Source organism: Rhagoletis pomonella, unplaced genomic scaffold (assembly GCF_013731165.1).
Source record: "Rhagoletis pomonella isolate Grant_MI unplaced genomic scaffold, Rhpom_1.0 Rhpom_scaffold_00013, whole genome shotgun sequence".
NCBI classification, from domain to species: Eukaryota; Metazoa; Arthropoda; class Insecta; order Diptera; family Tephritidae; genus Rhagoletis; species Rhagoletis pomonella.
This window is the reverse complement of record NW_023458567.1, coordinates 9164497-9176829: the sequence shown is the minus strand read 5'-3', so window position 1 is coordinate 9176829 and position 12333 is coordinate 9164497. Positions and strand designations below refer to the sequence as shown.

Genomic DNA, 12333 nt, shown 5'->3' with positions numbered 1-12333 from the left:
TTAATTAATCTTTATTTTGGAGCAAATTTTAAAAAACTTCAACCAAAGTTATGCTTTTTTTAACTTTTAGAAAGGTTTAGTTTAAAAAAGTTTTATTTTGAACTTTTTCGGTTTCTCTAAATTTATTGTTAGCATTTTTTTCTGGATTTTACTTTGAAAGTAATTTTATAAATTCATTGGAAAAAATTTAAATACCTACATAAATAAATTAGAATATTTTAGTAAGTTAATCTTATCATTAGCTATTTAAAATGGTTAATTTAAATTATTTTTTTGTTAAACAAATATTATGCAATTTGTTCAAACATTTTTATTGAAATTATATTTCAGTATTTTTTTAACTTTTTTGGAAAATTTCGGAAGCATTTGCTTCAAAAAAGAGGCAAGAAGATTTCTTTAATTTAACTTTGTTTAAATATCTTTTTCTGGGTTTGTATTTAAATTAATTGTTTCAAAATTAAAAAACACATTTTAAAAAATTCAAAATATGACCAAAACTTTCATTTTATTTTATACACATTGAATTTCTTTTATTTTCTGTTTCTAAACAGCTGCATTTTTTAACCATGTTATTTTTTATTGGAGAATATTTTTTATCCATCATTTTTTATGATGGCAGCTTTTGTTGACTTGCGACGCCAAATTTTCGCCGACTTAAACTAAACTAAGCCACCAAGCTTTTATTGCTGCCAAAAATTCTTTTCATAAATCAGGCCAAAACTTTTCGATGTATGTAGTTCAGCTCAAGTTCTTATCGCTGTTCTTCTTAATTTATAATGTCGCTAGTTTTCTTTTTTGAATACTTGCTTCTTCCTTTATTCATCGCCTAAAATCACTAAATGACTATTTGCCTACGCTGCTGCTGCTGCTGTTGCTGTTTCTGCTTTTGCTGCCGATATGCGCCTAAGTGAAATACTTAAGCAGGAAATAGAACACTTCACAATTAGAGCAACAAACTCACGAAGGTTTCGCGCGAACACACCAAGCGCTATGGTCGTCGGCTAGTAGTGGAAGTAGTTGTTGCTGTAGTGGTAGTTGCTCTTGTGGCACGGAATATTTTAAGGCGCTAAGCAGCTTGTGCCTTGAAGATATACTACACATTTCAATATAATATTTCATGCAACACGCTCAAGAAAATGCAGTGACTTGCAAGAAATGGTAAAATCACAAAACAAAGTGGGGGTGGCAACTTGGTGCGCGCAAGTGCATTTCTATGTTCATTAAAATGTAGGTGCATATGTGTTTGTGTAGTAGTATGTATGTATGCTTGCTCATGCTAAGTACGTTGTAAGACATTGTTGCCAGCGAAACTGGGTTAAAAACTGCGACTAGGTGCTTAAGCGCACTGCACTCACATCGTTAAGCACCGTTAGCCAGCTGTGACTTTCTCGCACACAGGCGCGTAGCGCAGTGTGTATGTATATTTAAGTACCCACACGTACACACAAATACATACCAGCTGAGTTGAAAGAATTCTATGGACTTTTGTACACACACATACAATTATATGTATATATATGTAGCGGTTGCATTGCTTTTCATATTTATTTAATGCTTTACTCAGCTGCTAGCTTTTACTGTTTTTGTTTCTCTTCTTTTGGTTGTTGCTGTTGTTGTTTGGGTTGTATGCTATTGTAAGTTGGCAATTGTAATGCAACGTAAACGTTGTAATAAGTAAAGCAAATATAAAAGGCAAATAAGTATACATTTACAGCGTAGAGCGAAATGACGAAATCAAAACGTGTGTTTGTCTGCTGCGCTTTTGTAAATGGAGAAGTAAATACATACATATGTATGCATGTATGTATACATATATGGTACGCTGACTGGCTAAATAGCGCATAATGGCTTGGAAGTAAAAGCAAAATGAAGAGTAAATTGTGAATTATGGCGGTGGGAAGCGAAAAAACGAACAAAACAAACTTTAAGCGAAAACCCCAGCGTCAATGAATGACAGAGGGAAAACGAGAAAATATTAAATAATAAAAAAAAAATTAATAAAAAGTAACAAAAAGTTAAACAAAAAAAAAATACATTACAAAATGTATGTATATGCGTACATACATCCGCCAGCTGCGTCATGCAAAATAAGCAATTCCTTGTGCATCATTAAAAATAATAAAATTTCAATTTTCGCTACAGTTAGCTACTGATTGCTTGATTCGTCGGGCGTTTGTTACTGTACTGGGCCAACGTGGCGTATGAGTGACGCATGAAGAATTTATGGATGTATGCAAAGCATGCGGGAAAACCCCGTGCTCATGCTTAAGGTGTGTGTATGCACATAGTATGTTCCATATAATGAATATTTGGAAGCAAAATACACACATATAAATACTACATACTACATACATATGTAATATAAGTACAAACATAAAAAATACATTAGACCAGTTCGCTCGCCATAAAAGAAAGTTTTTATTTTCAATTTTAAAGTCTTATTCAAGTAAGCTTTCAGAATGGCCGGTTGGTATCTATTTTTATACTTAGGTACATATGTAGATACCATAAGATATAAATAAATCCTTTAAAATAAGGATGCAACCGTAAATAAGAAAAAAACTTAATTAAAAAAAAATTATTTTTAACAATTTGTGTTAAAAAATTTTTTTCTGGGAGGATTTTTAAAAAAATGTTATATGTAGCAAACTTTATGTAAACACACTTTAAAATTGAATTTTTGGAAAAAAAATCTTTATATTTTTTTATTTGACAAAATTTATTTACAAAAATGTTTTCAAACAATTTAGAGAAAACTTAAAACATGTAATAAAATAGTAACTTAATGTTGTCATTGTTTTTAATTTACATTTGAAAAGCCCTTAGTAATGGAATTTTCCAAAATATTTTGAGAACTCTTTAGGGGAAATTTAAGACATGTATTAAAGTATTCATTAAATGTTTGCGATGATTTTTTAAAGTAAGCTTTTGAAAAGCCTTTAGGAAAGGACTCTGCCAAAATTTTATTTAAATTAAGAACTTTTAAAAAAATTTTATTTTTAAATGACTGAAAAAAAAATGTAAAAAACGGTAAAGTATTTTTACTGCATATTACTATTTAATTAAATAATATTTTGCACGAAATATATTTTATAAAAAGTTTAAGCATAAATAATTTATTTTTAAAAATGTATATCATTAATTTAAATTTTTAAATAAACATCATACAAAAACATTTTTAAAGTGTTTTCTACGAAAAATTGTGAGATATGTTTAAATTAAGTTAATATGTATTTTAAAAAATCAAGAGTTAAAAAATCTAAATATTTCATATGTCTAAGCCTTTTTTGTATGAATAAATTTTGTGAAAAAATTTCAGGTGTAAAATTATTTCTATGAGAAATTGTGTGAAAGCTATTGGACAATGAAATGGATGCTTGAGAAGAACTTCTTTTAATACCTTATAATAATTTTTATTTTTCGTTTGGACAATAACAATATTTTTCAAAAATATTTTATATGTTAAGCCAATCTAAAAATTAAATATTTTTAATTCATTTAAGAACGAATCAATTACAAAAAAAAAAAAACAAATTTAAACCAATTTATTTTTATGAATTTTTTTTTAACAAAAAATTTTGAGAAAGTGGTTGAAAACTCTTGGACAACATTATGAATGTTCGAGAAGGAGGACTTTTCTTAAATACCTTTAACTTAATTAAAGAACTATAAATCTAAATATTTAATATTTTTAAATAATCTCTGAATGAATAAATTTTGTAAAAAAAATGTTAAATCAATATATTTTTTAATGAATTTTTTTGGTAGAAAAAAATTTTTGCGAAATTGTTTGAAAGCTATTGGACATTACTTAATATTATCTATTATTATTATGGATGTTTTAAAAGCGTTTTTTAGAAAAACTTGTAATAGTGCTCAAACTAATTCAAACTAATTTTCCATATTACACGAAGTTTGAGGAGTTTTGTTATTTTTATATGATTATTTTTAGAAAGTGTATTGAGGAAATTTTAAGCCAAATGCAGACAACAATTTTGTTATTTGGCTTTTAAGAAATTTGTGGAAAAATTTATGTGGAGACAAAACGGCTTCGATGGTGTGCCATTTTAAACGTCAATTCTGCTTTTCTTAACCAAATATAAATATCTTACTGATATGATAAGCTGCTTAAAAAGGCTAAAGCTAAACAACAACAAAAAAAATACTGCGCACGAACTGGCACCCCTCACAGAAAAAGTCACCCAAGAGTATTTAACTTTGAAAGGGCAAATATTTTCCAACATTGATCCATTGGCAAACTAAAGCTAAGCTCTAGCTTTTATGTCTACAATTTCTTGCCTCCTTGTTTTTTTTTTTATACGAAACTTTAAACTTTTCATCTCAACTCGTTCGCTCTGCTAGCCGCTCGCGCTACACATTTGCTCGACGTTCGCTGGGAAAAAGCGCAGAGAATTATAAATTTTTTATAAGTCAAGCGAGTCATAGCAGTCGCGACTGGCTTACAGTGAGTGTGTATGTGTTTTTTTGGCGTTGAGTACGGTCGCTCGCTGTTCGCTTCATTCGCATGAAATTTTAATGTGCCACGCTGCCGAGAACACACAACAAAAATGTAACCAAACAAAGATTCGCATAAAAGCAAAGCAAAAAAAAAAACAAATAAGCGAGCACAAAAACAGGAATGAAATGGTTAACGTAAAAGGATGAAGCTGAAAAAATTTTCGGAAACGTATATTTCATTTTATGTTTGCACTGCGCTGAAAACACAATGATAAATGTAAAATTTTAACAACTACGAAAAAGTGGTTGCTAAATTTTTTATTTTTATTTATTGGTTTTTTTGTTTATTTTTCGCTTCTTTGCCAAAGGCTTTTATAGGCTATAACTGTAAGGAATTTCAACGGTCACAGTTGAGCCCTCGATTTTGGTAGAAGTGAATAAAAAATATTTTGCTCATAGAGCGATAAAAATTCATGTATTTCAGCACCGGAAAGCGCCTGAAAAATTTAAAACTGCAATAAGAACACAAAACGTGAAATGTGAATAGGGGCAATTATATAGTATACACTTGAACGTATAAATTTCTTGTGACAAAAGGGCGCGTCTCAGTTGAAAATAAATATCTTTTATGTTGCACCAATTTTTGCAGTGAAAAATTATCGATTTTAACGCGATAAAATATTACTCACAGTTCTTCATAAAGTTATTAAAATTATTTCGATACAAATGCCGATAAATAGTTTAAATATTACTGTCGACTTTGATTCTATATTGAAAAAGTCGAAAAATATCGATACATTTCAATTACTTTACTAAATACATATATCGATAAATATATCAAAAAATCCGATAATAATATGGGCAAGTATAGTGATGTAAATAAGTTATGTATGCATGTATATCGATAAATTTTAGTAAAATCAATAAAGATGTATATAACGCAGTCAGCAAATACCATATTATATAGCTAAACGTAGTGATGTAAAAAGGAAAATATATCGTTAAGTTTCGATAAATGTGGCTATAATTGCTTAACTACAAAGATAAATGTGAGTACATATAGCGATTAATTTTCCTAATCATACAGAAAAATTACATATGTATATAGTAGTGTGAACAGAAAACTGTCGCAGTGAATACTTCGACGAATCTATAGAAAAAATTAAAAAAAAATGAATTTCGGTAACGCCCCTAAATAAAAAAGTATGCCGCAAAAATACTTATTAAAGAAATTAGTAAAAAAAAATTCGAAATAATTTTTCAGTAATGTTAACTGAACATAAATCGGTAATCGTATCGATAAATAAATCGTTAACAAATTTAAAAATAACTTTAAAAACACCGACAAAGATATCGTAAACGATATGAAAAAAATATCGATGAGGAAATGGCAGTGGATTCGTCGAATAAATTGATATATACATACATCAATAAATGATTCGCTACATGAAAATATTGCAGAAATGTCGCAACTGAATCATAACGAATATAGCGAAATCGAAAACGAATATAAACCCTAATACATACTTACAGTGACTTAAACAAATAACCACGTGTTGATTTTTTATTTTTTTTTTAATAAATATTAGTTATGTTTTCTAACTATTTTTTCTATAGAATTACCGTCGCAGCTTTAACCAGAAACATATAAATCACAGTTTCAACTTTATACAAAATTTAGAAAAATTCAACAATTTTTTATCAAAATTTCAAGAGCGCCGGCAACAGGCTGAAATGGAACCAAAACAAATTCTCAAAAATCAACGGGGTTTTTAGCCTTTGGCAACTTGCACTTCATTAGACTAAAATTGTTGAATTCCCCAAAATTTTTTATAAAGCCTGAAACTGTAATTTGTATGGTTTTGGTTAAAGCTTGGACAGTATTTTTATATCAAAATAATAAAAGAAAAATACCTCGAAATATATTACGAATATAAAAAAAAAACAAATCAGCACGTAGTCATTTGTTTGAGTCACTGTATATTAGTTAGATACCGTCAGGTTTGTGGGCCTGCGACTTTCGAGATTTAACTTCGCACAAATTTTCAAGGTCGTTTCCTCCCACAGGAACAACTGGGACAACGAACGACGTAAACACCGAAAGGACAGCCACATCTGGTATACTGACAACTCCAAGACTGACCACGACGTCGGAGCAGGAGTTTACGGCATACAACCCAGACTTTGTCTTTGTGGCCGAGGTTCACGCCATTTAACTATATCTGAGGCGGTATGTGGAAAGTGAAGCGACCAAAAAAAAACACACATCTACATACATACACTCCGACAGCAGAGCGGCACCCCTCGCTCTTAAAGCGCACGTGGTCTCACCGTAAAGCTGGTGTGGGACTGCCTTCAGCTTTTATTACTTATCTCTTCTAGGAGCCGCTTCTCGCCAGAAAGGAGGCTACAGAGGAATTCATAGGTCCAGGACCCTTTACTGGTATGACATTGAGCTCCGTTAGGCGAAACTACAATATCTGAATGAAGAATGAAGCGCTACATTACTGGAAAAATACGTTAGGTAACAGACACGCCAATTCCTTCATTCCGGATATATCAACAAGGAGAATCGGAGCACTCCTTCACCTCAGTAGGCATGAAGAAAGAATTTCTAACTGGCTACTGTAGGGTAATGAAACATTTGTCAAAGATAGGAGTTGTTAAATCGGACCAGTGTAGGTTGTGCTTCCGAAGGACAGGAAACAGCAGACCACATTATGTGCTAGTGTGAAGCCCTCATTAGGACCAGACTTCGCTTCCTAGGATCACAGTACCCAGAAGCACATGACCATGACATTCAGTCAAAGGTTTGTTAAATAGATCGTTTCGGTCGCGGCAACTATGTGACCTGCTCCCTCCTCCTCTAAACAAAAGTTGTCTCTATAGAAAATAAAAAGTTGAAATTAAATAGTTTATTGTTTTTTCGTATTCATTTTCTTTTTTTGATCTTCACAAATTAATCGTGGACGACGAGACAATACTTATATCTTAACTAAGTAACTGAAAATGAAGACAACATCGTAGTCATTTGACAATATGAAAACAGTCAAGAACCCAAACAATAAAAAACTACTTAAGTATAAATTATATACATATGTGTACATTAGGGCGGAGTTATTTATTTTCAAAAAAAAGGAATAACATATTCGATTTCTACGTTCGATTCTAAACCGAAATGGTGAACAAACTTATACCAAAAAAAACGTTTGACGCTCCAAATTTTTAAAAGAAAAATTAGTGCATTATGATTTCTTAAGAACGAAATAAATTTTTCGTTTACAAAATTTTGTGTTTTCGACATATTAAAGAAACTACTTCACAAAACAGAGAAAACAGAAAAAAAAATTTTGGTACAATGAAAAATAAATTTTGGCCAAAAAGGTTACAATATAATACTTTTTCTTTTAATATTTTTGGTTTATAGTTTGTTTTCCATTTTTGCTTAGAGTTAATCATAGAATTTGAATTTGCTATACACTTTTGCTCCGAACAAATTACTCCGCCCTAATGTACATATGCACGAACTGTTACGACGTACCCGCTACTGATGCATACTTAACTAAACAATAAGTCTACGGATAGCAAACTGTATGAATTTCCCAGACACTAGAAGCTCTAATACACAGACAAACCTGCACATAAGCGCGTAATGGCACAAAAGAAGCTCAGTGGGGCATCAAATATTACAAGGACTTTGTCACATGCTGTCATTTTTACCTTAACAACAACCAGCCGACACCATCTCCTGCGAACTTTTTTCTGCTTTTTGAAAAGTTCAGCTTACAAGAAAGTACTAAATAAGTAACTACATAAATGTCAATGCCCATAGCCTTTGTTGATTGTTCACGGTTGTCGTGCGCCGGCAATTGCTTGCCTCTGAACTGCGAAATTGATTGTTGTTTGTCTCGAAACAAAAAAGGCATGCATAAGGACTTTTTCCGCTTGGCTTTGTTGTTATAATTTATGCGAAATTATATGAAAATATGTAATTTTCGGAAAATATAAAAAGTAAAAAAAAAAAAATGTCATACTAAAATTTTACTTTATATAAAAAAAGCGCGGTCTTCGCATATTTGATTTACAAAAAACACTGTCTAACATAGCTTCAAATAAGTATGTATATATGTATGTATGTGTATATGTACATATATACGGCAGCAAATTAGTTTTTGTCCTTTTCAATATTCATTTACACTTGCAATGATCAAGAAAATTGTATTATGCTTGGAAAAAACAAAATAGCGCTAAGTACTTGAGCAGTCTGTCTGAGTGGCAGATGAATGGATTGAATTACAGCGGAGACTTGCCGTTTTGCATAAGCAAGTGTAGAATATCCCCAGGGGCAATGGATCAAACTAAAGATGATTTAAGGTGACAAGCATTGATGGCGAATGTTGAAGCGGAGCAGATGGGGAATATTATAAGAACAAAAGAAAATAGGGAGTAAAGGGAAACTTAGTTGGGTTGGTGGTTGAGAGAAGAGAAAGGAGAAGGAAAAAGGGAATGAGGGATAAAAAGGGGAGACGGGGAGAGCAAAAGGCAAAAAGCAGTTGATATAAGAGTGTGGCATTATGTAGAAGGTGTATGAAATCTCGACGAAACTAAAAACTAGACATAAACGAGAGAAGTATACAAAAATATAGCTTAAAAACTGAACATAAATTTTGGGCAACAAAAACTGAACATAAAATATTTGATCATCTAAAAATTGGACATAAATTATGGCCTGGATTGAACATACATTTTTTGAAAACTGAACATAAATCTTTTGAAGCTTAAGAATCGATACCTTACAAAGTCAATAAGAATTTTTCTTTGTTATAAAACGGACATAGTTTTTTTGTGGTTTGAAAATTGGACATAGTTTTGAAATAAATTAAAAACAGGACATATTTTTCTTTGAGAACTTCAAAACTGGCATATCTTTTATATATTTAAAAGGGGCTAAAAATGGAAATAAATTTTAGGTATAAGGTTTTTATGAAATTTGTGATCAATACTGCATATAATTTAATACTGGTAATTTCAAAGCTGGACGTACATACATATTTTTTTGGCAGTATAAAATCCGAAAATAACTCTTTTTCTATTTTAAAAACTAAAAACTACACAAAAAAAAGTAAAAGGGCTATGTTATATTAAACCTCGCTGAACGCACAACTTCCCTGGAATTTTTCGTATAGGATTGCCACCTTTCTAACTGATTCGCCAATAATTAAAAAATGATAAAATTCGTCAGAGATATTTTGAATAAAAAGTGTTTTCTAACATCAGTGGCATTCAACAAATTTTTTAGAGATCAAATTTGCAATATTGCAAGTTTTTCGTAACACTAACACTAGGTTTTTTGTACGGTTGCCAGCAAATTCTTAAGAAATATACTTATATATTTTTTTTGTTTAAGTAGTCAAAATTAAGTATTACGAGCTTTGTTTAACGAAAAAATGTACACTTATCTTTTTACAGGGTTACCACAATTTTTATTTTTTAATTAATGGTTAAAAGATTTAATGTAATAGAAAGCTGTTTGTGAAAGAAAAAGTTGCTTCAAATGTAAGTTTTACTTCAAAAATTATTATTGCAATGTTGCCAACAACTTCAATCATTTACTTATTTTTTCAAAAGGCCAAATATGGGTTTCAAATATGGATTGTTATTAGGAAAGTTTTATATGTTAGTTTTTTTTTTTGTGATAAAGCAGAAGCACTTTGGTACTATTTATGGGTAGCGAAATTTATTGAAAAATTATAATTAAAATTTTTGTTCCTAATAAGTATATTAATTGAACCCTTTTATTGAGCTTGAGGCTATTTTTAATGAAAATTTGTGTAAAAAAAAAACAATAATTTAGGTACATATCGAGCTCTAACCATCAAAAAGACGTAAGCGATATTTTTTTTTTAATTTTCCTTTTCATGCAGAAATGGCGCTAGAGCTTCTAGACGCATTTCTACATCAAAAATTTAATTAAAAAAAAAAATCTCCTAGGTTTTTTTGTTAGTAAGTGGTCGATATGGTTGAAGTTATAGCAGCTATTTCGGAAATTACGCCCTCTGGCGTAAGTTTTAAGAAAAAGGTAAGTGCAGAAATGGATTTTTCATAGCAAAAAACCACTTATAGCATGTTTTTTTACAAAATTTAAGCACTTCTTTACGACACTACAGCAAAATGCTAAGAAACCTATCTTCGCATTATGGCAAACTCCAAATTGATTTTAGACCCATGGTTTCTGAGGAAAATTTGCTTAGAATTATACGTAGAATCCTGCTGTGCTATACGCGCATAGTAAAAAAAAAATGGCCCGCCCTAATATATCTATACATACAAATATGTTTGAGCTTAAAACTTTTAGATGAAGTTGCCGCCGATTTGCGGATAATTAGAGAATTAACAAAGTGCAAACTCTACTAAAAATTTTAATTTTTATTTATTTATATATTTTTAACTTTCATCTCTTGCATCACTGCTACCAGTATGTATTCTATTTAAAATTAGTTTTAAGTCTCTTTCTCAGTCGTTTTTTATGTCATAATCGCCGTTGTGCTATAAAAGAGCTTTCAAACTCTTATTGTACAAATAAGTCTGTCTAATAAAGGAAATGAAAATATTTACTTATTCTTATAGTGGTTTCAAAAATAGTAGCAGGAAAACAAACAATTTTAGAAAATTAAAAAAGTAGGCAGAAACGATTCCACGCAAACCTGCATACCTTATTTCAAATGGCAAACACGAAAGCTTCGATTAAATGTTGGCTTACCCAACAGATATGTATTTACAAAATTTAGTAAAATCAATATATGTAGTTTAATAAATTTGCTTGAGCTAAATCCTCGTTGCTCAAAATTTAATCTCGCATTACATAGAAATATATGTAGCTCCACTAAATCTTTCTTTACTCTTAAAAGTGCATAGATACATTTGTCTATTACTAAATTCGCCCGCCACATAAACACTTGATTGCTAGTCCACTTACCATTTGCGCCACACAGAAGCAATGCCGGAAATTGTGAAATGGCACCTCGTTGTAATGCTTGTAGACCTCATACAGCCATTCGCGCAACGTCTCAATCGGTATATTGAATTTATCTATGAAGCCCAATTCGAGGAACATCGTTTGCATTAGATGTATAACATCGGCATCGCCCCACTCGTACGAATCGAAGGCGGGCAAACGGAGTGCAGCTTTCACCTCATCCGAGAAGTTGGTATCACAAATTTCCAGGAAACGCCTTCTCACCTCCTGATGCTTTGGTAGACTACTTTTGCGATGTGGCGGACCCAAAGGTCGCTTGGAGAGACCTGCAAATGGGTAAAAAAGAGAGATAAGTTTGCATAAGTAAATGTTAAGTAAAAGGACTATAAAAAAATCCAAAGAAATAAAAGCATAAACGAGAAATATAATTCCAGCGCTGCGCCTGGCTGCCTGATTAATAGCACAGGCAGGCAGATTAGCTTTGATGGTTGCAGCAAGCGCTGAATATTTCGATGCAAATTTATAGCAAAAAAAGCAGGAAAAAACGGCATTCAGGTGAGGGCATCGAAAAAAAGCTGCCGCCGCTATCGGTGCCGATGACAAAGTACCGTCAACACCGGAAGCACCATATGCCGCTATTAGCGGTGACAGCATGGCCGGAAATTTAATTTAAATGTGCATTATGCACAGCGGAGCTGGAGTTATGTGAGGTAAGGACAAAAAGCGTAGCTTTATTAAATGCACACTCGTCGCTGGCAGCAATGTGAAGGTGGCACAAAAGTTGAAATAAACAAAAAGGCGGCAACGGAAGCACTGCAGTGGACAGTCGAGACACTTTTTTGCTTGTTTGACGCTGTTGCGCTGATCGACGTATTCACTGCAGCCATCAAAAGTTAGCC

The 12333-nt window shown here is 31.7% G+C and overlaps 1 protein-coding gene across 1 annotated transcript in view; it reads right to left on the bottom strand.

Annotated features, from left to right (window-relative positions):
* The window catches only part of LOC118748333 (high affinity cGMP-specific 3',5'-cyclic phosphodiesterase 9A-like), an 80441-nt gene extending 68353 nt beyond the window's left edge, over positions 1-12088 (bottom strand). The window contains exons 1-2 of the mRNA XM_036482708.1: positions 12043-12088; positions 11435-11760 (exon numbers count right to left, since the gene is read on the bottom strand). Of these exons, the coding sequence (XP_036338601.1) occupies positions 11435-11760; positions 12043-12088 (372 nt within the window). The remainder of the gene's footprint in view (positions 1-11434; positions 11761-12042) is intronic.
* Between the last annotated feature and the right edge of the window lie 245 nt (positions 12089-12333).